This window comes from Penicillium nucicola (genome assembly GCF_028828085.1).
Source record: "Penicillium nucicola strain IBT 29836 chromosome Unknown utg000010l, whole genome shotgun sequence".
NCBI classification, from domain to species: Eukaryota; Fungi; Ascomycota; class Eurotiomycetes; order Eurotiales; family Aspergillaceae; genus Penicillium; species Penicillium nucicola.
This window is the reverse complement of record NW_026643134.1, coordinates 4,796,437-4,823,230: the sequence shown is the minus strand read 5'-3', so window position 1 is coordinate 4,823,230 and position 26,794 is coordinate 4,796,437. Positions and strand designations below refer to the sequence as shown.

The 26,794-nt window shown below is 49.4% G+C and overlaps 10 protein-coding genes across 10 annotated transcripts; 6 read left to right on the top strand and 4 right to left on the bottom strand.

Moving 5' to 3' along the window:
* Nucleotides 1-151: 151 nt before the first annotated feature.
* CweA (uncharacterized protein) lies at nucleotides 152-2,269 on the top strand (the record flags this gene model as incomplete). The annotated part of the gene is made up of 2 exons (XM_057132769.1): nucleotides 152-223; nucleotides 275-2,269. 2 exons carry the CDS (start codon nucleotides 152-154, stop codon nucleotides 2,267-2,269), a joined length of 2,067 nt encoding a protein of 688 aa, XP_056980757.1.
* Nucleotides 2,270-2,989: 720 nt separating this feature from the next.
* On the top strand, nucleotides 2,990-3,430 carry N7511_010391 (uncharacterized protein; the record flags this gene model as incomplete). Its single annotated transcript, XM_057132768.1, has 1 exon — nucleotides 2,990-3,430. One exon carries the CDS (start codon nucleotides 2,990-2,992, stop codon nucleotides 3,428-3,430), a length of 441 nt encoding a protein of 146 aa, XP_056980756.1.
* Nucleotides 3,431-3,568: 138 nt separating this feature from the next.
* N7511_010390 (WD repeat protein) lies at nucleotides 3,569-5,092 on the bottom strand (the record flags this gene model as incomplete). The annotated part of the gene is made up of 2 exons (XM_057132767.1): nucleotides 3,569-4,787; nucleotides 4,836-5,092. The coding sequence occupies 2 exons, from the start codon at nucleotides 5,090-5,092 to the stop codon at nucleotides 3,569-3,571; spliced, it is 1,476 nt and encodes a 491-aa protein (XP_056980755.1).
* Nucleotides 5,093-5,285: 193 nt separating this feature from the next.
* N7511_010389 (uncharacterized protein) lies at nucleotides 5,286-6,050 on the top strand (the record flags this gene model as incomplete). The annotated part of the gene is made up of 2 exons (XM_057132766.1): nucleotides 5,286-5,421; nucleotides 5,476-6,050. The coding sequence occupies 2 exons, from the start codon at nucleotides 5,286-5,288 to the stop codon at nucleotides 6,048-6,050; spliced, it is 711 nt and encodes a 236-aa protein (XP_056980754.1).
* A 763-nt stretch (nucleotides 6,051-6,813) lies between these two features.
* On the top strand, nucleotides 6,814-7,650 carry N7511_010388 (putative GAJ protein; the record flags this gene model as incomplete). The annotated part of the gene is made up of 2 exons (XM_057132765.1): nucleotides 6,814-6,912; nucleotides 7,006-7,650. The coding sequence occupies 2 exons, from the start codon at nucleotides 6,814-6,816 to the stop codon at nucleotides 7,648-7,650; spliced, it is 744 nt and encodes a 247-aa protein (XP_056980753.1).
* Nucleotides 7,651-8,562: 912 nt separating this feature from the next.
* On the top strand, nucleotides 8,563-10,877 carry rim8 (pH response protein PalF; the record flags this gene model as incomplete). The annotated part of the gene is made up of 2 exons (XM_057132764.1): nucleotides 8,563-9,024; nucleotides 9,078-10,877. The coding sequence occupies 2 exons, from the start codon at nucleotides 8,563-8,565 to the stop codon at nucleotides 10,875-10,877; spliced, it is 2,262 nt and encodes a 753-aa protein (XP_056980752.1).
* Nucleotides 10,878-11,150: 273 nt separating this feature from the next.
* Nucleotides 11,151-11,911, top strand: N7511_010386 (putative secretory component protein shr3; the record flags this gene model as incomplete). Its single annotated transcript, XM_057132763.1, has 2 exons — nucleotides 11,151-11,196; nucleotides 11,286-11,911. 2 exons carry the CDS (start codon nucleotides 11,151-11,153, stop codon nucleotides 11,909-11,911), a joined length of 672 nt encoding a protein of 223 aa, XP_056980751.1.
* A 550-nt stretch (nucleotides 11,912-12,461) lies between these two features.
* On the bottom strand, nucleotides 12,462-13,649 carry N7511_010385 (uncharacterized protein; the record flags this gene model as incomplete). The annotated part of the gene is made up of 2 exons (XM_057132762.1): nucleotides 12,462-12,811; nucleotides 12,872-13,649. 2 exons carry the CDS (start codon nucleotides 13,647-13,649, stop codon nucleotides 12,462-12,464), a joined length of 1,128 nt encoding a protein of 375 aa, XP_056980750.1.
* A 4,969-nt stretch (nucleotides 13,650-18,618) lies between these two features.
* N7511_010384 (uncharacterized protein) lies at nucleotides 18,619-19,341 on the bottom strand (the record flags this gene model as incomplete). Its single annotated transcript, XM_057132761.1, has 1 exon — nucleotides 18,619-19,341. One exon carries the CDS (start codon nucleotides 19,339-19,341, stop codon nucleotides 18,619-18,621), a length of 723 nt encoding a protein of 240 aa, XP_056980749.1.
* A 2,046-nt stretch (nucleotides 19,342-21,387) lies between these two features.
* Nucleotides 21,388-23,549, bottom strand: N7511_010383 (Zn(II)2Cys6 transcription factor; the record flags this gene model as incomplete). The annotated part of the gene is made up of 3 exons (XM_057132760.1): nucleotides 21,388-23,078; nucleotides 23,143-23,343; nucleotides 23,414-23,549. 3 exons carry the CDS (start codon nucleotides 23,547-23,549, stop codon nucleotides 21,388-21,390), a joined length of 2,028 nt encoding a protein of 675 aa, XP_056980748.1.
* Nucleotides 23,550-26,794: the final 3,245 nt, after the last annotated feature.

The window sequence follows — 26,794 nt, the reverse complement described above, 5'->3', positions numbered from 1 at the left end:
GCTACTTGCTGTTTTCAAGGTCTACCTTACAAGTTTTCTGCCATTCTTTTGTTGTGCTTGCGTAACATTTCTTCACAGTCATTCTTTTTTTTAAACCCAAAGGGCGATTTCATACATACCCTGATACAGTAATACCTATACTACCGCAAATATGAAGGGCTTCGTTGGCGGAATCCCAATTGCGCTGCTTGCAGTTGCTGCTCAGGCTAAGTTTGTTGAGCGCGTATGTTCCTCATCGGTTTTGAACAAGAATGATCACTGACGATGTATACAGCAAGAGCATGGTTTCGTGCCCCAAGCTGGCGGCACCGCCATGGGTGGTCCTTCAGGAGATGATAGCGACGGCGGTTTCACCAGCCCATACGCTGCTGATATCAAGACCAACACTCAAGTTAACGAGTACAGCAAAGATGACCACCATCTCAACTTGAAGCACACTGATATCTTCCCTCCTCCTCACCATGTCCATTTCGGACCTCCCGTGATGGTTGAGAAGGGACCTGAAGTCCCAGGCATGGGTCCTTTCGAGAAGCGTAGTACACCTGGCGGCACCGCCATGGGTGGTCCATCTGGCGACGATGAGGGCCAGGTCTTCAACATGCCCATTACGGGCATCTTCCAGACCGAGGTGAATGACTACAACAAGGATGACCACTCCGTTGCTGTCAAGGACACTCATGTCCACCCTCCCCCAGTCCATGTTGTTCACCCTCCTCCTCAGTTCCACGGACCTCCTCACGGCTTCCACGGTCGTCCCGCTGGTCCTCCTTCCGCAGCCTTCAATGCTCCTCCCTCTACCTTTGAGAAGCGTTGGGGACCTGAGGAAGAGGGTGGTACTGCCATGGGCGGACCCGGCGGTGGCTCTCACTCCCACCACGGCCCCGAGGGCTACGCTCACCCCCACGGTGGCACTGCCATGGGTGGTCCGTCCGGCGATGACGATGGCATCAGCTTCAGCAAGCCTGTCACTGGCCACTTCAAGACCGATGTGAACGAGTACAGCAAGGACGACCATTCCATCGACCTCAAGCATAAGGATATCCACCTTCCTCCCCACTTCCCTCCTTGGGGTGCTCCTTTCAAGCGTAGCTGGGGACCTGAGCACCAGAATGGTGGCACCGCCATGGGTGGTCCCTCTGGAGACGACGGTGGCCAGGAATTCAATGCTCCTATCACCATCGACACCGACACCGACGTTAACGAGTACAATGAGGATGACCACTCCATTGATCTCAAGCACAAGGATATCTATCCCCCTCCTCCTCACTTCGGTGGCCCTGGCCCCGTCAACTTCGGTGCCCACCCTCCCTTCCGCCGTGCCTACTCTCCTAGCCGTGAGGCTGGTGGCGGCACTGCTATGGGTGGTCCCTCCGGTGACGATGATGGAACTTCGTTCTCTGATCCCACCAACGTCGATGTGACCAGCGGTGTCAACGAGCACCACGAGGACAACCACGCCATCAAGGGTGACTTCACTGAGGTCCACCCTGATGTCCACCCCTACTATGACGAGGATGTTTACGAGGATACCCCATACACCTATGAGGCTCCTCCTGCCCCAGTTGAGGCTCCCGTCGCCGAGAGCTATCCTGCGCCCCCTCAGGGACACGCAGCTCCCCCAGCTCCCGTAGCAGAAGTTCCCGAGAGCCACGCCGAGGTTCCCCAGGCCCCCACCGAGGCTCCTGCCTCTCCCCCAGTGATGGCTCCCGCTGCTCCTCCTGTGGCTGACACTCCTCCCCGTGAGGACCACCAGGAGTGTGCCGCCAAGGTTCACGAGGTCGTGCGTACTGTGACTAAGACGCAGTACAAGACCGTGGAGGCCACCCCTGAGTACAAGCAAGCGGCCTCCACCAGCGCCGTCCCAATGGCCGCCGTCCCCCAGATGTCTGCCCAGGTTGACCCAAAGGTGTTCTCCAACGCCATTCCGGCCTCCGCTCCCGCTTCATCTGCTGTGCGCTCTTTCGCTCCCTACTCATACGCTTCCCAGCGTCCCATGAGCCAGGCCGCTTCATACTCCATGATCCCTGTGCACGTCCCCATGGCCACCCCTGCCTCTTCCAACGCCATGGCTACTCCCTCCAGCAGCATGGCCAAGTCGATGCCCACCGGGGTTGATGCCTTGTCCCACGGAGCCCAGTCCTCCGCAGCTGCCTCCCCATCTGCCTCTGCACATGGCACCACGATGTTCGAGGGTAGTGCAGCCCGCCTCTCTGGAGGTCTCTTCTCTGCTGCCGCCGGCGTTATGGGTGTTCTCGCTTTCATCCTCTAAACAATGCACCCTTCTCAACTTCAGCCCACTGTCACTCGTTAGGCATTTCCTCTTTTATTTATTTTCCTTTGTACTCTACACGATTGACTTCTCCATTAATGTCCAGCCCTTAGGGATTTTATGAGTATCTATAAAACATCCACTTGTCTTTTCTATCACTTTCCATCCATCATCATATTAGTATCAATGTCAACTGCAGTACTGTAGATCTGTGAAAGTTTCCACCAATCACATTCAATCAAGGGTCCAGACTCTCACGCTTGTCAGAAACCTGATAGAGGGTGGGTCCAACCCGGATCTGATATCAAGTTAAAGTTGCGACCCAGCTTCGTCACTCAGAACATTACAAGGACACCATCCACTACGTTTACAGTACAACAATGGAGAAACCAATTGCGTCCAGCTGATTCGATCACTGCGTAGTTAATATCTGCGGTCTATGTGGATAACCCATAACACGGCTTATCAAGGCAAACCCGATGTGAGATCATCGCACCATCATCCCCAGACCAACCTGGACCTTGTGACATCAGCCTGCACAATCCTACAGGAATTGGGTCTTTAAATCAATTATAAAAGACCAGACTGTCCAGCTACTATTTGGAAGGACAATCTCCCAATTCCCAAAGAACATTATACATCCATAGTCCGAATCTTTTCCTCGGACCTCCATCAAACAACCCAAAACCAAACCTCAAAAAACCCTCAAATCCACCTAAAATGGTCCGCCAACAAGACTCCCACCAAGGCGGAAGCCTCGCCGACATGGCCGCAACCGGCACAACAATCCCCAACGACGCAGGCAAGATGAACACCATCCCGTCAGTCCCCCGTCCAGACCAAAGAACCGACCACTTCGGCTTCGATAACGCCGGAATCGCAGAGCCATCACTCGCAATGGCAGCCGACAACGCCACCGATATGCCACGCTCAACCCGCGACGTCGGCCAAACCGGCGAGGTCATTTCCGGAACGGGAAACTCCATGCCAGCTGGCGTGGAGTCGAAACATGCCTACATGGGCGCGAACCATCATGCTGGTCATGGCGATACTCGTGATCTGAAGCATCAGAAGTATGGCCGTAGTGAATTTGAGCGCTATGCTAAGGAGGATGAGGATTCCGGGGACTTTGTTGGTCAGCATGAAATGCGCAACGAGTAAAGTACCCATGATGTTATGATATGGCGTTTTTGTTTTTGTTCTCATTGGTTATGAAGTAGAACAAATTTATTTTTGTCTAAATGATTGATTGGTATATCGATGTAGATTTGTATTGTGCCGGTGGTTGTAGGTATTTTGTCAGAGTTGAAGGCTGGGTTGATCGGGCGCGAGGAATCCCTGGTAGATCTCATCTAGAACATCTCTCTTTCGTTTGCGGTCGGCCATACCTGCTTCTTCGGCTTCTGTGGGCTCACCGTCTGGCTCGCGGGATGCCCATGTTCGAATTGTTCCGTCGCCATGCGCGGAGAATAGTTCGATCCCTTCTCCAGATGCGCCATTGCCACGCCACACTAGATCGTTGATGCGGGCGGCACTGAGAGCGCTCGATCGACCACGCATATTCTGTGACCCAATTGCTAGACCTGGAACTCTAAGACGTTTGATAAACGTTCCTTCGCGCAGTCCAAGCATAAATATCTCTCCGCGGTCATCTTGCTCGTTGAAATTAGGCCATAGTAATGTCTCATGGCCGGGACTCATTGCACCTTTCGGTATCACCAACGGGGCCCGCTCGGCCAAGTGCGAGGAAGAGCTGTTACGGACTCGGGGGCCGAAGTGTACCAGTGTGTTGGCACCAGTTGCTGAATCCCATACTCGGATTCGAGAATCTTGACCTGCTGTTACAATGTGACTGCCATTGGATGTCCAGCGTACTCCCGTAACAGGTCCGTTATGGGCACGGGCGTGTCGAGAGAACGCCGGTCGGCTCTCATAGGAGGCGGGTATAGACCCCGTCCCTGGAAGCCCTAGTCCCACTGGGTCATCCATGTCCAAAGTGGCAATGGCAGAGTTGTGGCCTCCGCGACGAACATCGAATATGATCACTCGATTATCCACTGAGCCAGAGGCCAATAGGTGGGGTCGATGGGGAGCCCATGCAACAGACAAGACTGCGCCATTATGGCCAGGTAATCCCTGTGTTGATAGGCCTGATCGCAAGTCTACTAACCGTACCGATCGATCGGACGTGCCTACCGCGACAAGCAGGGTAGACCCGGGCTGAGACGAAAACGAGTGCGAATATGGAGTACAGTCGAGACTGAATGTATGAACCGGAGTGATAGCAGGCGCATCCAACGCCGACAGCTTCAAAGTACCATCATGCGATGTTGAGAAGATGGTTGAGGGAACGGGGTCGAACGGGTAAATTGATAGCGAGGTGATCGCGTGCGTATGCGCGTCAGCGTGCGACGATTTACTCACCGACGCGCAGGATTGATGGACATGTTCAAGCTCTGAGCCTCTCGTTTCAAGGTCCCAGAGGTGGATCGATGGATCGGCACCTCCCGATATCATACTATACGCGCATTAGATTGGCAACTGTAAGGATGGAAGTTGCGCGTACTATCGGCCCTCAAACTGATCAACGGCGAGGCAATTCACACCGGATTTGTGAGCAAACACTTCCGATGCGACACTCAGCTCTTGATCCAAAGGCGCGACGTCATCTTCAGCCTGATCTGTTGATGTAGCTGCTCTGCGGCTGGAGAACCGTATGCCTGGAGCGGGCTCAAGGTGGTGAACTAGCCGGGTGGTTTGAGCGACATGGAATTCATTCGGATTGACAGACCCGAGGGCTCTGTTTAGGAGATAGGAATTCATTCATTCATCAGTGTTGGTGCCCTGGCGTGGGGTCGGAAGTATTGCGGAGGCCGATGATGCTATGCTTCTCCGGATTAAGGTTGCGCCGGCGCATTCAATGTTTTTGGGACTTTTAGGAGTCGATTTCATCCATACTTTGCGCAGCACTCGATGATTTGCCAAATCTTGACTGATCTTTCTGGCAAATATCAATATGTCTGCTAGCCGGTCGCCCAGTATCACCCAAGAGAACTATGTCGAGTCTGTGGAAAACGACGACGATGAGGTAATCGAAGATAAGTCTTCGAGGTTCGGGAAACGCCGCGCTAATCTCTACGACGCGATAGCTGGTATGTAACTTGCTTAGTTCAACTTCTATGAATCAAGCTAATCGAAATACCCAGGCCGTGTCAACCCTCGTGGGATTCAAGCAACGCAGCCGGTTGCCTCTTATCACCGCGATACAGCCTCGTCGGGTGCTCGACCACTTCGACCGGAGGAGCTTCTCCTCCGCCGACAAAACAATTCAGCGGGGCCTGTTAGTGATCAGGCTGAGAGGAGATACTTCGCACACGAAGATCTACCCGCTGATCAGCCTCTGCCGAGTTCCGAGCTCCTCGAGACGATCCATGCTTATGCGGCCGACTTCTACGAATATGCTACGGCAGACAATGGCCAAGACGACCACAAGACAATGGATGAGACTGCACTACTTGCAATGGGAATTCTGATTGAGGAGATGTCCAAAGATGCATTAGGCGAGACAGGTGACCTTGTCCTCGTCGAAGGACAGGAGCTAGTTGAAGAAGAGGAAGAGCAGACCGGCGCCGAGAGTGACACTACCAACCAGTCTGCAGCACAAGTTGTTCGAAGGAAACGAGCCAGCAGTAACCCGAAGAAGAAACCGAAGCGCCGCAAGTTGACTCGTTCGGCTTCTGCCACAACGGAGGCGGACACTGAGATTGACGATCGACTATGAAATTCGTGGCATGTGAAAAATCTTACATGAGGTTGCATCTACACATGCGTATGCTCGGAGGCTCATGCCTCTAGCCGTATCGCAATGCGCGAAAGACCACAGAGCCTCATCCCAAACCTTCGACGACGAATCGGGTCGCACCATTTGCAGTCGTACAGAAACCTGCACATGGTATTCGCATATTCTCAATTTAGTCAATACTCTATGACATACAACCACTAGGCAGCACTCTGTCTGACTTTGCGCTCCGGTGGCTCCTGCTGCATTGAACACCACGTGTGGCGCCATATCTGCATGCAGAGCATTTGGGGATCGGCATCTGAGATAATTATGGCTAATACTCTGAGGAACAGGGTTTGACCGTCACATATACCCCGTCCAGAGAAGGTTGATATGTTGTGCATCCTGCCCTCTCTCCGCTGGCTCAAACTGCCTCATCTCTCTTCTAATTCCATGAAACCTAGTTTGGTTACAGCGAGCTGTCTCACTTGACACGTTCACCTCCCAGGGTCTCCCAGGAAATTCCTAGATTAGATTCCGTCGAGGCTTGATAATGCAGCGTCGAATCACAGAACGTTGGACGAAAGTACAGGCTATAGTTGGTACTACCTGAACCGGGTTAAATATAGTCATTCAGCAATTTAAACATCCAATTAATGTCTAACGTTTGTCTGTGTCAGGAATCAAGCATGTCTGTACTCTTTGTTCGTGAGCTTGTATGGATGTGGCACATGCCCACTTCCCTGACTTGACCTCGCCACCAATGCTTAACCGTCCCACTCTTGACCACATCAGGAAAGGTCAGCACATTCAAGCTTTCTGGGGTATCTCGCTTAACAAAAGAATCACAGCAGACATTATGGTACGTGGCTTCAGGCGTTTTCGAGTGTGGCAGAGTGGTCGAGTGACAGGGTTGTCCAAAAAGAATTACTGACGCGTCTTGGTGCACCCCAAGCCACCCAAACTATCCAAAAGCGCTAGACAAGATCTCATTCTGACTCACCTGCGCGCCACTGGCACCTGTCACACGCTCAAGGATCTCGAGAAGATATTACCCTCGGTGGCTTCGATCAATGGGATCCAAGTCAAGGAGTACATCCAGGCGCTAACGGACGAGAATCAGCTACGAGTCGAAGAGATCGGCAGTGGGAACTGGTACTGGAGCTTCACCAGCGACGAAAAACACGAACAAGAGCGCCAGTTGGCCCGGGTGAGTGCGGAAGTGGAGAAACTTCGGAAATCCTGCACCCAAGTGATGGCGGCGCTGGCCGAAGAAACAGCCCGTCGCGAAAGAGAACCCGAAGATGAGGAGGAGCAGAAAGCCCTCATGCTCCAGAAGGCCAGACTCCAGACGGCGGTGGATCGGGTACGCATGACAGAAGCCCAACTCACCGGGACCCGGGATTCGCTCAACAAGGGCGTCAAGCAAGTCCAGGCAGAGTTAGCGGGGTTTCGGGAGGATGCACTGCAGTGGACGGACAACATCTACGTGCTAGAAGAGTACTTGCGCAAACTAGGAGACCAACAATTGGTTGAGGCAGTGCTGCGAGAATGCTATGGAGACGAATACGTGGACGGGGAGGGCCTACGAGAACTATGATATGATCCGGTGTATCCGTTAAAAAGCTTAGGTCTTGCTTAGCGCAGTAAAATCAAAGAAGTTTGAAACGTTTATAGGTGATAATCCTCGGAAATGCCCAGAAAAGGGGAACTAGTCGAGCCACCAAGAGAAGCTTGACCGTGCGACTCTCGAATCGAATCCATCTCCGCCCCCCGGCTTATCGCGACTCGCCTCTCTCTCTTCCTCTCTCTCTCTCTCTCTCTCTCTCACTCTCACTCCTTGTCTCCGGACTCTCTTCTCTGTCTATTCTCTCTCTTCTCTTTACCGAGTATTCCGATTCGCGCTTCTTTCTTCTCTTCTCCGCTTCCTCGTACCTCCGCTCCTCTCCAGTCCCACATTCCTCCCCTCCCCCCAGGTCGCGCGCCCTCGTGTTCTGGACTCTTGACTCCGCGGCCCCCCCAGCATACAGCGATTGTCGCTATTGGTTCTTTTTCTTCCATTCCTCCCGCATTTCCGATACTTATCTCGCGCCACGGTACCCCGTTCCCGAGACACCGATACGTTCCTGGCGGGGGTACAGTTGATTCTCGCTTTGATACCAGAAACAATGTGGTGCAGTGGCCCTTGATACTCCCCCATTCCTCTCTTTGGACCCGGGGAATCTCTCGCGTGTGTGGAGATTACATTCCGTGCACCTTTGGAACCAGACCGTGTCCACTGCATTGGTTCTGATTCCCGACGCCAACGCCTACTCGTGTCGCTCGATCGGAGTTCCTGACGTAGCTGGAGCTGCTCACTGGTCTGTTTGACCATCCCCGCCATTCTCGTGCCGCCCACAAGACCGCCGTCTGGTCACTGCGGTTGCCCAACTTGTCTCAGCTTTTCACTTCCCAGTTTCTCGTCCCCTGCCACGTTGTCTTGTATAGATGCAGTAAACAACGGCCGTGTGTCATGTCCGCCAACCCTCCCGCCCAACCTTCGTTGCCGCCTAGTCGGAATCGCAACTCCCTCCTATCCAAGTTTCGCTCCCCGCTCGGCCAACGAAACCGCGGTATCACAGACTTCTACATCGATCCCGACGATCCATGGCGCTCATACTTCCCGGGGGACGTCATCAAAGGCACAGTCGTAGTGACTGTCGTTCGTCCCGTTCGTATTACACATATCGTCGTGTGCCTCCACGGTTATGTGAAAGTGTTCAAGAATGCGACACCGGCCGGGGAGGCAACCCCCGACCTGGGCTTTTTAGGGCCAGGACGGGGCCGACGCGGTGCGGAATACATGGGCAGTGGACTAGCAACGTTGTTCGAGGATGAGCTTGTTCTATGCGGCGATGGACGATTGAAGGAAGGCGTATACAAATTCCGCTTTGAAATGGGGCTGCCTCCCTATGCGCTTCCTAGCAGCATCAACGTGCGTTTTCCAAGCCACCATTTCCTCCGGACAGCTAACTAAGACCTTTGTAGTTTGAACGCGGCATCATCGGTTACTCACTTACCTCCACCCTCACCCGACCAACTACCATGAACCCTACACTCACCTGTCGACGACGGGTTAATCTTCTAGAAAATATCGACATTTCCACATTTCCTGCACCCAAGGCTCGGATAGTCACTTTGGAACCAATTTCAAAACGTTCAAAATCACGCGCAAAAGCAAAATCGACGAGTTCCGAGGCAACAGCAGGACCCGACACATCCTCTGTTGACACCCCTGTTAGCGGTGCGACACCCTCAGTAGACGGGAGACCACCATTAAGCCCTTCACCAAGCAATGTGAGCTCATCCAGTCGACCGAGCAACAGCAGCCAGAGCTTCAAGGTGGTCAGTGACCCTAGTTCATCTGCCAGCACCAGTGGGCGAAATAGCGAAGGACGCAGCGCGACTCCTTCTGTCTCCGATAAAACCATCACAGCAAAGACTGAGCTCTCGCGCGCCGGCGTGCTCCCGGGCGATACCTTACCCATCACAGTCACTATCAACCATTGTAAACAAGTGCGCAGTGCGCATGGAATCATGATCACTTTATATCGACAAGGTCGCATTGATCTTCATCCCGCAATACCAGTCGGCTCAACATCGTCTGGAAAAAAACCGATCTACGAAGACTGCTATCCTCGTTCACGCACTGGACTTGGAGGACTCACCCTGGGGACGAGTCGAACCAGCAGCACCTTCCGCAAAGACCTGTCGCAGACATTCGCTCCGTTGATTGTCGACCCGAGCACAATGACTGCTATTGTAAAAACTTCTATCAGAGTACCCGAGGACGCGTTTCCAACAATCACGCGTGTACCAGGAGCCATGATCAATTTCCGTTACTATGTGGAAGTTGTAACGGACTTGCGAGGCAAAACTGCTACCCCCGATCGTTTCATTCCGCGCTTCAACATGGTATCAGGGGGGACGAACTTCTCGCCCAGTGGGCAGGTTCTTAACCCAGCCGATGCGAACAACGTTACTGCCAACTGGGCCGGTAACATAATGGACACGGATACAATCCGTCGTGAAAAAGGGGTGATTTCGGTTGCATTTGAAGTCGTTGTTGGCACTCGTGACTCGCAACGAGGCAAGGCCGTGAAACGTGTACCGTCCACGACCGCCGAATCGACAACGTCACAACCTGCACCTGCGGCATCTACAATGCTAGTCAATCCCGTTGACGGGGAGGAGTGGCCTGAAGCAAGCCCATTGCCTAATTCACAAGGCGAATATGGGACTCAGGAGGAATACTTCCCCGACGAGGCGCAGTGGGCAGAGTATCCGGAAGAATACCCTGAACAGTTCCAGCCGATCCATCCTCTGGCTGCACCTCCAGAGGTGGATGAGCCCGTTGATGAGAAAACACGCGTCAGGCGTCACGAGGAAGCCCTTTTACCCAGTCAACCGCCAGATGAAGCCGAGGCAGGGCCGTCCAACTCCCAAATGGATGTTCCGACCGCACCAGTCTTGTCGGATGATCATCATCTCCACGACTACGAGCATCTCCCATCTCCAGCCACAGCCGGACAGCCGCACATGGTCCGGTCTGCAGAGTCGCTTCAGACCGTTGTGCCGAATGGCACCTCTGCCGAGCCTAGTGAGACCCGTGTATCCGACGACAAGCAAGAGATGGAGCGTCACCGACTCCAAGACCAGGCGAGTGCACCCCAAGATGAGCCTGAGGAGACCAGCGCTGGGCCTAGCGCACCGGTCTTCGACGAAGATGATCAATTGGTCGGTGGAACGGCGCATGCGGACGAGTCTTTGCCTCGGTACCAGCGGTGATTTGTTATGTATATTTTGCATTTATGGGGGGATATGGAAGATACCACTGGCATTATTTAGTCCAAGGCGTTTACTCTGTACTATATTCCACTTCATTTTTTTTGGATCTTACCAATTTCATCCAGTTCATTTCCAATCTAAATCAGTCAATTTCTAATCGCTCGCTTCCAATCTCCCCCCGGAGCCGCTTATCTCCCGCCTTGGCACCTGATAGACTTCTCCCCTGGTCTCTCCACGTTTCTCTCTTCCCTCAACTCTCCATCCCTCACCACAATGGCCTTTAAAAGCGGGTCGTTCGCGACCTTCCTCATCGTCTGCCGTAAGTATGCCCGTTCAAGGCTTCTCCCAAACCCGAAACCTCCAAGAGGCCACGGGACCCGCAAGACCACCAACTAACACCCTCACCAGCAACCTGCTTCTTCCTGGGCATTATCTTCTCCCTTTTCCCCTACGACTACCCAATTCTCTGGTCAACAATCACCACCCCGGCCGCCCACTATGACTACCTGGAAGCGCACCTCCGCTTCCTGCACGCCTCGCCCCCGCTCATCCCACGCATCCTGCACATCGTAATCTTCCTCGGCCTAGCAGGCCTCCTGACAAAACTCTACAAGCCCTCCGAATCAAACATGCTCTTCGACGGCGCCTCGCTGGTTCTCTACATGTGCGGAATCACAGTCTACATTGCCAACATCGTCAAGGGCCTGCGCCTCGCCTCGGCTGGCCAATACGGCGCCGAGCTGGCCACTACCCAGGACGAGAAGGATCAGATTCTTGGCCGGGAGGACTCGCTCAAGGTTCTCTCTGCTTCGAACACCATCCTTGCCCTTGTGCTGGTCGGCATTCTGGTTCTGCAGGCTGGTCAGTGGTATGCGGAGCGCAAGGACCAGCAGGAGTTTGAGTCGCTTGGTTCTGGCAAGAAGGGTGAGAAGGAGTCTGTTGATTCGGCTGCTTCGGCCTCGGCTTCTGGGGCTAGTACTGCTGCGACTGGTAAGCCTGGTCGTCAGGGTAGTCAGCGGAAGAAGAGTAATTGATTTAATTTCTTCTTTTCTTTCGATTGATGGGTTCTCAATTACGTTTCGTTTCGCTTCGCTTCGTTTTCGTGTTGTCTGTCCCTGGGATTGGTGGGTGGGCTGGAGAGGATGGGAGTGGCGCGCTGGCTTTTACTTGTTCTTGTATAGGATTCACTTGTTTTTGGTAGCCTACACAACGCGAGGGTATAGCTTATCGCGTGAGAAAAAATATTTATCGAAGACGTGACCGGCTCTTTGAGAAGCCGTGGGAATTTCGATTCTTGTCTATGTACATATGTCCCATAGATATGGTATGGCAGCTCCATACAAAGATAGCAGATGAAAATGCAGGAATGAGGCATGGTATGGGTCCGCGATGTATCAGGTATTGACAAAATTGGTAAAGCTTTGACAGCGTAGAATGAAATGTATGGACGAACGATGGATGGTAAATGTTAGTTGGGATGGTAAATGATCATAGACAGACATGTCATGGCACCGCAGAGGGGGAATCATTGCGCAAAGTAGTGAAAGATGGTGTGCGTTTATGCAAAAAAATATCCAAGGAAACTTAAGTGAACGAGAATGGGCTCCGGGGAAGGTCCGGGGAGCGCGGGCTCAGAGCCTTTGCGAATAGTTCGTCGCTATCATTACTCGGGACTTGCACGAGTGCGCTGCCCATGGCTGCGAATCCGGTGGGCCCACTGTTTTGCTGGGCTTGCTGTACATCTTCTGGAGGGAAGAATGCAACAGGCCTCAGTGATTCGGGAGCCGAGAGATTGCTAATTGACATTGGTGTTGAAGTGGGATTGGTGACAGGCGTCGGCATTGAGTGAATATTCTTGCGGAAAGAGCTGAACGATGAAACGGCAACATCAGGCGACTGGGGTGACAATAAATGGGCAGTGTCTGGAGTTGATCCTGGTAATATTATTAGCTCGTGAATCGCGTCCAGTAACATCGCGAGCAAAATATACATACCGCCATTAGTGGACAGTTCCTTTTCGCCAGTTTGCAACTTGAGACCTTTGAGCTTGTCGGACAGCTTCCTTCCGCTGATAGGCGATACAGGGGTTGCGGGATACACAGAAGACGAATTCGAAGAATCCTGGCTGCCACCGAGACTGTCACCAGTACGGGGAATTACTCCGAAGTTATCCTCAATCCACTCCTTCTCTTGAATAGCCATATGGAGAGCAATTCCTTCTACGTTATTCTGAGATTCAGCAGCAATCTCCTTCTCGAGAACTCGGAGTCGTTTCTTTCCCCAGATTGTGTGCAACACGCCTTTCTTACCCGCTGCACGGCCAGTTGCACCCAGTTCAGGAGGAAAGATGGCAGGAAGAGGATTGAGTTGAAGAGCGTCACGTGTCGTCGAAGACAGCGGGACATTGGTATCATTTCCCTCTGAGGGTATAGACCGCGGCTCGTATGAAAGAGTGACGACGGGAGGAATGGTAGCATGCGGCGGAAGCAAGAAGTAAAAGCGCCGTAAGCTATCACTTGGCCGTTCATCTGCGGGTAATACATTCGTCTTTCCAGCCCAAGATACATGCCACGATCCTTCAACAGAAGATCGAGTGAGATCGTCGTCTTCCCACTCGATCATCAGAATCTTAGTACCTTCATTTCCCTTGCCCGCCTCGAATTCAAATCGGGCCAGGGCAGTTATCGATAAGCTTCCACCACTGAGACCACGCGGGGTTTCAAGTTCGGTGAATTCATAGTCTGGAGTGAAGGTGGGGGTTGCCTGGGCCATGGCTGGGATCGAGGACGGAACAGAACCCCTAAATCGGAGGGAATGGGCGCACGGAGTGTACTCGATATACTCGAAGCGTGCTAAGGCGACGCACGGTTCAGAATAAGGAGGGCGGCACAAACAATCACGGTCGGTCTGAGTGGGATGGTGAGTGAAACTGCAACTGGAGGAGGGAGGGAGGGCGTTCGAGGCGGGACGATCACGGGATTTTGGAAATCCCTCCCTGGGCCCTCTACTTTCTACTCTACAATTCCTTGTGTTGAAAGCAGTCTAACCGATCTAGACAAGAGGGCCTCATCTGGTCAATTTAATTCGTCGAGCTGCTACAGGGGCATGTAGCAGACAATCGCATCACAAGCGTTTAGGTCCCCCGCCTCTAAATTTAGAACCACCTGCTCTAGTTCATAGTCTTTCACGGTCAACTCTTTCAAATCTGTTGGTCGCTGGGGTGCGAGGCCTTTTAAGTGCCAGAGAATCAAGTCAGGCCCCAAAGCAAATGCATCAAAGGCCCATGATAACAACAGAAATAGATCATGGCCCGTGTGAGAAATCACTGAACGCAATTGTGATAGACCCCGCACTCATGCATCAAGGGCGCATGGTCTATTTATATTCTTTCAATTGAAGCCAATTGAATCCCTGCATAATGTTTCTATAATTATAAATATCAGAGTCGTACTTGTAGCGTATAAACTCATGAGGTATGAGCCGACTCTGTATAGATCACTCGCTTGAACGTGAAGAGCATATTAACCTGTATATCAATGCAATGAAAGTAATCGAAATGCCAATAAGCCTAAGAAGATCAAATACAATCAGTGGAAATCGGTATATAGTCTTATAGTGTTTCAACGGTGGTGTTGCGCATTTACCCAGAGCACAAGTCCATATAATGGTTGTACCATGCTCGAGTCTAGCGCCAGAACATCCTGCATGGCTGTTCCGGTGTTGTTCTTTACTTAGATTCTGTATTGACCGTTAGAGCTTCACCAAGTCGTGGAAAGGGGCAAGTATCATACTGTACGATACAAGAAAGTTGAATAGCAGCTCCCAGGGAGGGGAAATATTGACCAGATGTATATTTAGAAGACGGGTAATGGATGAACGGTACATCTTTGGAAAGGATAGACCCGTGCTTGCAGTTTTGTCACATATTCTGAGCACTGAACACCTGTAGTTTGGTCTTTGAACTTCACAATTGTGAGATCGGCGGCAAAGAACCCTAGCCGACAGGGAAAACAGGGAGTAATGGACAACACGTTGCTGTCTATTCTTAGCTGGACATCATGATTAGTTGAATCAAAAAGAACGGCGGCATATATCGTTGTCAAGCTGCAGGAACTGGGGCTATAGGGTAGACGGCATGCATGCGAAGTCTCCCCATTACTAAGTATAGCAGCAGAAACTTTGAAGTTGAAGATCGGCTGCCATGAAGGGCGTTCTTTAGCCAATAGAAGACGTATCTTGATCAAAGCGAGCTGTATCAAGGGTGATTATCGTTACCTATTGGGAGTCCTCCGGTAGATGAGCGCGAAGTAAGTCTCCACCTGGCAGCATGGCAACATAAGATCTTCGGACGGTTCTATTCTTGGAGAAGTGGAGCTTGGTACCTTCCCGTTGGGGGAGAGAGAGAGTAACCTCAATTGTGACAAAACCCTCTCAAGGGAAGCTGGTGTACAGTATGCAGGTGCGTGACGCCTTTGGCTGATCCGAATTTGAACCGATATGAGGTATTTGAGAATGATTGGCCCACAGAGCGGGAACAAGTGCCAAACTGAATTAGAATGGTCAATCTACAAGAAGTCAAAGCTTGACCAGCTTTTGCCGTTGTTGCACCCAGGACATAATGCACCGAGGATGAACAAGCAAGCTATGCTTTATTGGCACGAGCTGGTAGCAAAAGCAGGATACTTCCATATGGTGCCTTAACCGGCATTTTTCATTCATTTAGAACGAGAGAAGGCGGATTTTGTTATATATCCATGTGCAGTTGACGTCCCGGCATCCTGGCTCCAAAAATAACCTTTCACGTTTAAGCTAAAGGCACCCGCAACACGACAAAATTAGAATAGCAAAATCTCACCAAGGATCGAATATTGGCTTAGCGTGCTTTGAGTTTGGAAGTGTTCCAGATGACCAGAGAGAGACCACCGGCCTGACGTATAAACAGCCACAGCGGTTATTCTGTTGTTGTCATTGGCTGGATTGTCAACCCACTCCAACCCAAGTAGCCTGGGTAAGGCACCTAAGAAAAGAGTCTTCACACTACTGTAAGTGCAAGGATAGCGCATGGTGGCACACGAATTTTGATCCGAGACCAGCGGTAGTGCAACTACACCAGTTAGAATATATCGTTATTGTTCCAAGGCAAATTCTGTAGAGCGATGGAAATTTCAGGTAGAAACTCCCATCAGCCGTCATCAAAAGCCAGGATTCTCCGTTGGCATTTGAGGCTTCTCAAAACTCAAGTGTATCATCTTTACATTCTGATAGGGTGGGTAACACTATAACACGCCACGTTACACCAAACAAAGCAGTCGTAGTTATGAGGGTGAATACCCCATAGCGGGTCTCAAGGAGTTTATGGGTCCAACCATGGTTGAAGACGGGGCTCATTGTGTGTCCACACGGACCTCTAGTCTCAAATGGGGATAGCGCCAGCGCTTAAATTTGTAGATTGCCAAGGATGTCACCGGATTGCATGCTGTACGTGGAACAGGGCGCAAGGTTCCCTGAGCATAATATTCAGATCTCCTGCTATGCCTGCTCAGTGGTCAGTTGTAGCTGAGCTCATCACCTGCCTTCGTCGTTGAGCGGACTGCTTCTAAGGTTTGTGATTGCATCGTGGATCCTAAGCTTCGTGTGATTAGGTCTGCGTAATTGTGTGTATCGATACAGGCTGCGGTATAACAATAGACTAAACGATTGATTTACGCTAATGGATCTTTGGGCAAGATATTGCTTTATTTGGTAGAACATCCGATTGCGACAATAATTGAGTCAGAAATAGCAAGCCTCCAGGGCTGATAGTTCATTTAACAGACCCACCATACTATTTTGATTGAAGATACATATACTTTCAAAGCGTATTTTTTGATTTCATACACAAGTGGGTACTTCGTAATTTGGTAATTTAGTAATTTGGTAATTTCAAGATCGTTCTATCGGAAACGGTGCATATTCATACATCAACTACGAACATAAAATACTCGCTAATATACTTCTTAACTCGGACTTGGAGGTGTTATAACCATTCCATAGATAAGAAGAAGCTAGAAGCTTGTCAGTGAATCGTACAATCGGTACTTGTCTCTTGAACAGCCTCGATAAGGATTCTTAACCCGAGTACGTATTCGCGTATAATTGTAAGTATCGAATCCTTCGCCTGCTATACGAACTATTTCATTGACGCCGCATCATGGACCTTATGCTTTCTTTACTGAAAATACCATATGTGTCAACCCAGCAGTCACCGCTTACATGCTCGATCAACACCAGTCGTAATATGTCAATCGTACGTAGGCTGAGCCTCCCTGCACCTCCGATCCTTCGAGTCAGAATCTAGCCACTTATTGATGATCAATCGCGTTTCTTATGCTACCAGAGCGACAGTGGCGCCCTCGGGGCTTCACCGGAAAGGAAGGGACCAGTTGATACCCTCCGTCTGGCTGAGCTAGAGGGCATCGGAGAAAGAGAAACTCCATTAGCAGCTCACCTTGGCTGTTGGAACCATAGTTTAAGATCGCCTAAGAGGCTGATTATCGTATTTGAAGCGCTAGTTGAATCCCTCGTGGCGCCAGGATCTGTGGGCCATTTTACAAAGGACTGTGCGCCAATCCAGTTGATCGCAAAAGATCCTTTGAGTTGGGTACAGAAGTCTTTCTCAAGATCATATATAATCAAAGATTAAGGCTATGTCTCTAGTTCATTAATCAGGATAACTGGTTATGTTGAGATTTGCGAATTTATAGTGGTGACTTCGGTTCTGGAAAACCACAAGAGTTCGATATCTGTATATCAGGTTCTTTTGTAACTCATCATAAAATCTCCGAATTACAGTTAGCACGCTAATTATTCCTTGCCCGGATAAGAATGCAAGGCATACTCTCAGTGGGGTGTTCCTCTTTTCCCCGTTGAGATGTTGGATGTCTGTTGGTTTTTCGCGCGATCTCATTAGCTACCAAGCCATTCCATAACACGTGGCAACTCGGATAAATCTGCGCTGTCTGAGATGTATCAATTCATAACAGGATAGAGTCAGACAGGGTATATTCAGTCTTACTGGGACCCCCGAGGTCTCGACCCACCGTAGCTCAATGAGGCTCTAAGCCTCAAGGGATACAAAAGTACAAGGCTCAAGTGACGAATTTTTGAATTTATACATTGTTCCTATCAAGCATTGTACTTGTAAATCAAACGCATGTATCCATGGAAGGTTGGCTGCGAGATTACAAAAGGAAAAAGAGTGAGACAAAGATGCATGACCCAGTTGTATTCGCCGTAAATGCTACTGATTTGGTCCAATGACCAATTTTGACCTAATGTAGAAGCCCAAGACATAATGAAAGCCCAATTCGTGTTCCCCAAACCGAAGCCACCCGCGAATACCGACTGTGTCAGTTAGGCTTCTGTTTCCTTGGACAAGTTTGTCAAGCCATTAAACTATAACGCCGCAAATTGCAAGCTCCACCTAACTCCAATTCCCCAGTTCGCCTCCCTCTTAACGTTCGCAAAATGTTCCCTTCCTTGGCAGAAAAAAACATAATAAAAACCATTAAAGCCCAATGACCAAGAATCGACTCGATTTGCACGCCGTACAATAGTGTCGAGTGTGGTCTCGAACGTGCAAAGTGACATCATATAAAGCTTCCAAATTGCTCAGCGCTATGAATTGCACATAAAACCCCAAAGCTCAAAAACAAAGAACACGATGGAAATATTCTCCAAGAATAGGCGGCGAGATACCAGCTCAAGCCTCTCGACATTCTTGGGTCTTACGTCTTTTCCCCTTCGGTGGGGGATCAAGCGGGGTACGCTTGTATGTGACAGTGCGAGTGACCACTTGTCGAACACTAACGGCCTTTGTGGTCGCACTTTTCGGCACATCGAGATACCGAAGTTTCCAATCTGATGGTGAAAATGGTGATCGGAGACTGTTCGCACTGCGTGGAAGAGCACTCCAGGGATTCGCGCTATAAGGACTTGCACTATATGGAGTTGCGCTGCAAGGTGTAGCAGTTTGCGGAGAATCCTTTGAAGAAATAGTCTTGAGGGATTGAGGAATACGCAGTCGTCTTAGCGCAGGCGGCGCCTTTGCGGACTTCGTAATGCGAGGTGAAGGTGCAGGTGGGGGCAAGGAGATTGCTGGTGATTTCAGCGAATTCTCGGAGGACACAGGACTTGTTGCACTTGATGCACTTGTCGCAGAAGGCGGCTGTGAGATTGGCGACGGCTGGGTCTTCTCCATCGAGAACTTTGGAAACCCTCCAGCACTCACTGGGCTTGTGAACACTGGTGTGAGAGCGCTGAGGAACTCGGTATATGACAGTGGAGGTGTAATGGGGGTTGCGCTTCCGTCTTCGCGTTTGATTTCACTGATAGTGAGGGTTTTGGAGGCCTTGTGTATTTCCGAAGGGAATGTGAATGACTTGGGAGTCTTCAGTGGCTGAAGCTCTGGCTTGGGTGGTGGCATCTTGATCAACAGGATAGTGCAAATTTGGTAAAAGTAAAGATAGCGGCGCAGGTCAATTCGGTTGAGAGGATTGGCGTGGTTTGATGTGACGCAAGCTCAAGCGGTTCACTCGCGCTTTAAGAAGCAAGGCAGAATGTCTGTGATAGGTATGAGAATCAAAGTAATGTTGGACTGACCCGAAGGAGGGGAATAAGTAAGTCTTACAAGGAAGGACTCAGGAGGGCCAAGGCGATCTTTTTCTATACGGGAATACAGGAAAGGCTGAGCGGTATTGTACAAGACCGTATTAGAATACCGTACCAGACGGTATTAGTCAATACGGAGAAGTCGAAAGTTGAAACTAGAGATGAGTTAGCCCCTAATTCATGCAGCCAATCCAATCGCGTATTTGGCCCCCTGGCCCCCGAAGGAATCTTGGTACACTCACCTATCTTAGAAGGGGCTGAGTACAGCTGAGGGATAGATGATTCCTAAGAATAGACAAAGATAGTTGCAGCGAACGTATAAAAGCGGCCAGCGCTGGGTCAGAGAAAGAATACTAGAGTTGGAATATTGGCTGATGATGAACACAAATAAGAAAGGAAGAAAAGACCGGAGGTGATTCCAACATCTTATTGGGGTGGTCAAGTGCATTATATGTCAGTTGCTACAGTATGCCAGAAAATAACCGCCCTTCATACTCAATTAATCCCCCTAGATAAAACACCGACTGCATTGTCGCGCGCCTTGTGGTTCAGGAGTGCCACCAGCGTTCCTCTCCCAAAATAACCCCCGCGCGACTGAGGCGTCGACTGGCGGCTTGGTTCCTTAGCAACCGTCCTTCTATGGCGCGTTGGATTTGCTGACTCGATACCCTGGGAGCGCGCGCCATTCATATAGTTAGCAGCTCGAGATTATATATTCGACTAACAAGTTCGAGTTTGAGCCGCCAATAGATCGTCGTGGATTTCTTCAACCCGCATGCAATGACAGTGCGGACGATATCTGTAAAGGCATAGCAACTGTTTCATCAATCGCTGGAATCGGTGGCTTCGGTGATTATCCAATTATCTTACTTATCGTACCAAAAATGAGCGCGTCGCCTGCAAGTTCTGCAGGGACTTCTTTTCCTACATTCGATATGCGCTCGATTATACTACCTCCGGAATAACCATCAAAGTATCCTCTGATACCTGCATGCAAAGCGGCTTCTTCACATCCAAATCGGACTCCTGTAGAAAATCATCTATGTTTCAAGATGCATATATAGTGCAAAAAGTGCAGAAAATAGCGGAAACCTTTGTTTCAGAGATCCGGGGGTTAAAACTCGAAGATGAGAACCCATTTTGATCATTTGCCGCTGACTGATATGTCCGTTTGTCGCCGAGGAGCAGACTTGCCAGCGAGGATTTAATCATGAAACAGATTCATAGTGGCAACTCAGGAGACAATCGGCGGTTCCTGCTTAACACACTCTAGACGATGACATGCTCGACATTGATAGAAAACCTTTGATTTTGTTACTATGGAGATAACTAGCCTGGTGAATCTCATGCAACAATCTAGGAACGGGAATGGACTCAAGAAAATGCCATGTTCACTTCGGTAATAGTATTGTGATCATTGAAGACCAGTATATCTGAGAATGAAATCAGACAGCGAGGAGTGATTCTACTGTATTAGCTCATTGGCTTATGATGCTCCAGCAAAGCAGACGAAACAAGTTAAGAGCCTGGTTCCCCGGGGGGTATGCATTACAGACCGAGGGTTCGGAAACTATGTGCAAAATAAATTCAATTCGACATGTATAGCGTCAACAGAAAATATCAATCAGGAAATATCCGCAAGGATGACTTCAAAAAACAAAACAAGAGTATCAAAGGGCTCAGCCCAATGCAAGGAAGGAACTCCCGAAAACTTCAGAAAACACCAACGCTTAAAGCCCGACGATGAGGCATGCATGCAATCCTGAACAATTGCCGAGAAAGCCCAGGAGGTATCATTGAATAAACAAACGCGTCTGTAAGCCTGCGATAATCAAACCCAAAAGTGGCCCTTGAAGAAAATTCAAATCAAAAGATGGCGCCAGTTGTTTCGGATCATGACATCTCGCCAGTGAACTTGCTGCTTCTTGATCTCCCGCATTCCTGGGGACGCAAGTGGAGGCGATACAAGAGCATCATGATCTGCAGATGAATATCCTGTCTCACCCACACTCTCTTCCGGCGAGACATAGGGATTGACTGGATCATCACTCAAACGCCAGTACTCGGTAAGTAACTGATACATACGACCGATGCTTCCAATGTCGGCAAGATCTCCTAATGTTGTAATTCGATCATCCAAAACCCGACGGAAAGAACTGGAGGGAGTAGAGAATGCTCCCGCAATGAGAAGCGGCCAGACCAGAGAGCGGTCGAATCCAAAGGCTCCGGTTGGGATATAGGAGAGAGTATCTGTCAAAGAGGTAACAAGGCTCATGGTGCTGGTTTGATTGCGGTCGGCGCCAGGAACCAAACTGCAAAGGTAAATACGGGCAGCGATGCGGAAAATGGCAGTCATTGCTTTCGTCAATGCTTCAGGTCGGATTGCCCCAGTTGGCGAGTATGGGCTTTCCAGTAGGTCGTTGGGGTCTTCGGTAAATTCCAACTGACTTCCCAAAGCAGACACATGCGTACAGACAGTGATATTATTGACGCGACCCTCAATTTTGAGTGATTCAAGGCAGGCAATTTCCGAAATCAGGTACATAATGCGATCATCACAGCCCATAAGTTCTCGGAGACCAGAGGATGTTCCACTGAGGTGCTTGGAGCGATATGAATGGGCGAACTCGGGTGTTTTACCAAGCATAGTTGCACCCAATATGTCAATCCAGGAGGTCAGGGACATACTGAAAGGTGGCACAGTGTACACAGGGCCACAGGGAATGACCTTGTTGGTCAGATCCAGTTTGCTGACCAAGTTTGACACGGCCTGGAAATGGTCGTTCCATGGAATATCAGGAAGATAATCATCGGTCGCACCAACCGAGCAGTGGAAGAAGATCATGGCAAGTGTCGCATCCAAAATTTGCTCGTGATCGGCATCCTTGTTCAATGCCTGACATAATTCGGAAATCGCTTCATAACGGTGTCGCATGATATCATGATCAATTTGTTCTCCGTTCAATCCAGTAGTTGACTTGAGATGAATTGCAGAAACACTGAGACAGCAATGAAAGTATGATTTGTTCGTTTCGAGGGACTGAAGCACCGATCTAGCGCGTGCGGAACCGCGTTGATGAACCTCTAGGATTGGGAAGATCATCCGCAAGACATTGTCCACGAAATGATCCAGTAGGGGTCGATCATAGTCGTCGACAGGGATATTAGCATGCATGGAAGCATAGGATTGCCCAATGCTCTGGCCAAGGAGACCTGGATCAGCCTCGGAGAATTGATGAGAAGAGTCGAAGCAGTCATCCTGAAGCCAATCATCGGCTGGGAAAGTTGGGAGTGTAGCATGAAGCTGTGGGGGGCCCATTGTATTGAAAGTCGAGATTGAAGAGTCATGTCGCAAGGGCACATCATTGACAAAGGTTTGTCGCTCAGTTCTAACATCAACCTCATATGGGGTATAGCGAGAGTAGGTTATAGGAACGAATCCAGGCGTAGAGAAGTGCGCCCCAATGGATGGATCAAAATTCTCCACAAAAGAGGGGTGGTGGTATTCATGTTCTCCAGGACTTGCTGATGAGAGAACTCGGTTCATATGATCTGTTAAGGCTGTATTTAGAAGCTGAATCAAGGATATATCAAGGATTTGCTACATGCGACTCACCTTGGAGAGATCCACTTCGCTCCAGCGACTTGGTTTGCTTGATTTTGGTCTTTATCCGCTCTTTCTGTTGTCTTCTTTGCTCCGGGGTGCCCCACCAAACAGGTCGTTTATATTCACACTTGACATTGAGGTTTGTACAAGCCTTGCAAGCGGGGTGGCCTTCGTCGCACTTCTTTCTTCGTAGGCGGCAGGTAAAGCAACCTTTAAAATTGTTAGTCTTAATCATGCAAGTATGTGTCTCATCAAGTGCTATTGATGTGAGTGTTCATACCAGAGCGAGATCTTTTGTGCATCCGTCCAGTCGACTTGTCCACAGGCTGTACACTACCAGATCTCTCCGTAGAAGATGAAGATGAAGAAGCCGTGTTTCGTGCCGAAGCAATACCGATATTCCTTGAAGCGGGCATTTTCAATTTTAGAACTCGCGATATCCAGTATCAACAAAAATGATGACGAAGGTCAGTCAATGACCAAAGCGATCGGAAAGATTGGGGAGGCGGTGCGGCCGGTAAAGGAATAATATAGTTGATGAGGGGGACCAGCCACCTATTTGTCAATTGAATAGACGACGCAATGGCAAAGCTGAACCGGCAGCTAATGCACTCTATTAAGAAATAAACGAAGAGGAAGGGAAATGAAGGTTTGAAAATACACTTCGAGACGGGTCCTAGAGAGATCTTTTATCTCGAGATCTCGGATGCGGCGAGTTATAAGTGTACGCTATGATCAGCAGCCATGGTATGCATGCTTCTATTTTTTGTTGGAGCGGCAGGCGAGCCTAGTTCCAGCCGGAAGAATATGCGAACTTCGGGTGGAGAAAACAACCCCAGCAGCAAATCAGTGTCGAGACACTGGTTGTTGGCTGGGTCCTCAGACTAAATTTGGGACCTGGCAGGGGTGTAAGCACGAAGAGCGACGGACGACAGGTAACCAGAGTCGATCCCCTCAAGTGGCGTATGCAACTAGCGGATAGTGATCTCTGGTAGGACGACTCGAGCGCCCCTATGATCCATGAGAGTTACAGTGGACCTGCAAATTATCCCTGCTAGTGCCCAACTGGGAAATCACCAACTCAAGCAGCTAACTTCCATGTATCACCTAGTGCAACTCCAAACACGGCACATTCCGCCGCTGATAGGCTTGTTCTGGAGAACTAACTTGATTATTGCTTTTTCTTCGTAGTGGTCCTCGGCCAGTTAAATTTCCACAAACACGCTTGTAATGGAGACTGGGGTATCTGAGAAGATTTAATTAAACAGCTCCATCACTATTACACCGTACATAGTACAACCAACCAACTTCTTAAGCGCATCTTGAACGCTCGTAACTTTGATGCCTACTGTGGGAGTGGGGGTGTTGGCCACTTGTTGGAAAAGTAATTAATACAGACGGACCATGTAGATGATAGGAGGGCGGCCTATCGTTGCAAGTCAGGCAATTCGCAAACTAGCCTCAAACGGTAGCAAATATTGGGCAGGATTGGCTGGTTGGCCCAGAGATAAATGACTAGCAAAAAGAACATGCAGTTTTAGAGTGTGACCAAGAAGCTGCCTTTGCATGCCAAGCTTCATTTTCCAGCTCCTCATTCGCTAAGTGATATCATGCATTAGTGCCAACTAACTTTTAGTGCCATCGGTGTTTTGCAGAACGGTTGAATGATAGCCAACCGTGGGGTCGGGCCGTGCAGAGCTGGGGGCACTAATGCACCAAGGCTGACGCTCGGACTGTGATAAGGTCACCTCACAAAAAAAGGGTCCCTAATTAGCAACACTTAAGCGCCTTTCTTCAAGCTAATCTTACTGTTATTGAAATTAGCATTTGGAGATAATGCCCTGAATTTGATAAATCATGTGAACTAAAATCCCTCAAACCTTCTAATAATAACACCTTAAGGCATGATTAAGGGAAATCGGGTTTATCTTGTACCCATAATTAGCAATAGAAATGTCTGAAAGTCCATAATTAGTATCGATTCGTGCGGGGTAGGCCGTATCATTTACACTAAGGCTCTGTCTACCGTACAGTATGCATCTTCAATTCTCCATTCAGTCAACCAGGATACCACCTTAACATCTCGCCATACAATTTCTGAGTTAGGAAATATATCCTCATTATCAGCTCAATGGTCTTTCTAAATTTGGACAGAAGAAGTTTGCCCGAAAAACTTTTCGTCCTTAATTTAGATACCTGCCTGAATGGACTGTCAAATCTTTGTGGCAGTTCTTGGACTGGATTAGTCTTTTGGTCACGGAACACGACCGACTCCCAATAAGGCACATGAATTAGGAACCAACTATCTGAGCTAACTCCATGTCATTTTATTGGGTTCGGAGACTGATTTTGATCGCGGCCATGTGCCACCGCATTACGCAGACCCGTGATCTCTTCACTTCTGTTAGGTGTGATAAAATGCAGGTACTGGGCTGGTAGGTCGTGCAAATTCAGGGGAAATAGAATAAGAGACTAGGAATAGAACCGGTCAATCGATCCGCAAGGGAGCTCCCTTGTAGAAGTAAGTCTGTACATATATACTCGCATGCAATCGAACTCTGCGGTGTAATCGGAACCTGTGCATGCTATACTGTACAGTACACTTTCATTCCATCCCTCAAATATGCCTTCTGTCTTCTTAAGGTACAGTAACATGAAGCCTTTCTATGGAAATATTATTAAAAATGGTTCAACCTAGGTTTTGATTTCAGTTCAATGAACAAGGCTCATCCCAGCCCCCAAAGCAAAGACCGTTGCCAAGACCGATCTGAAGGCCAGCTACGTAAGGCAATTCCCAATCACTATGCAGGATTGACATCCAGGGATGGCACCAGCCATACTGTACAGTAGGTTCTAAGCTGCATGTGACCTGTTCCACGTGTTCCATGCGCACGAGGGGATGATCAATCCATTGGAACGAATTTGCACGCTCATTTCCACATACGAGTCTTTTCGATGACCTATCCGCGGGTAACAACAACAGGTTATAGTTATGGCTGATATTGACATCTTGAAAGAAAGTCAGCGGATTAGCGAAGCCTGTTCATCGGGTAATATAACTACTTGGTTCTAAAATTTAAAAATACACCAGTAGCTGGATGATGCCGCATCTAGAAGGTCTCGAGGTCTACCTAGCCACGTGTGGAACATTCGGCCTCACATAAAGTTCGCGTTCATTTGAGACCTCGGTGGAAATCTTGAATTTAAAGCGTCGAGTGGATAAAATGAATATTGGGCATCTCAATCATCATTGTTGAAATGCTGGATCTCCGATTTATTATAGTCACATTGCATCCTGAGACGTGGACACCCGTGGCATGCGGGGGAACATCACAATTTGCCAAATTCAAAGCAAAAACAAAATTTGGATCCGTCGATTTTGAGATCTGCTTGTGCCACAGAGATCATTACTGTACTGTATGGAGGACTATAATAGGGATGGAATTCCCAGACCCAACTGACTTCGTACCACGAGATGAATCTGATGCGTAGATTGTTGCAAGCTCAAAATGACAGACTTTCCTGTCAACTCAACTTTGACGTTAAGGAATTAAAGCAGATATCATTCAATCATACTTAAAAGTTCTATAGACTTAATATGAGGTTGTAGTAAAAGAATGATACGTCGGGCGTAGCTCGGTCTACTATTCCGAACTATAAC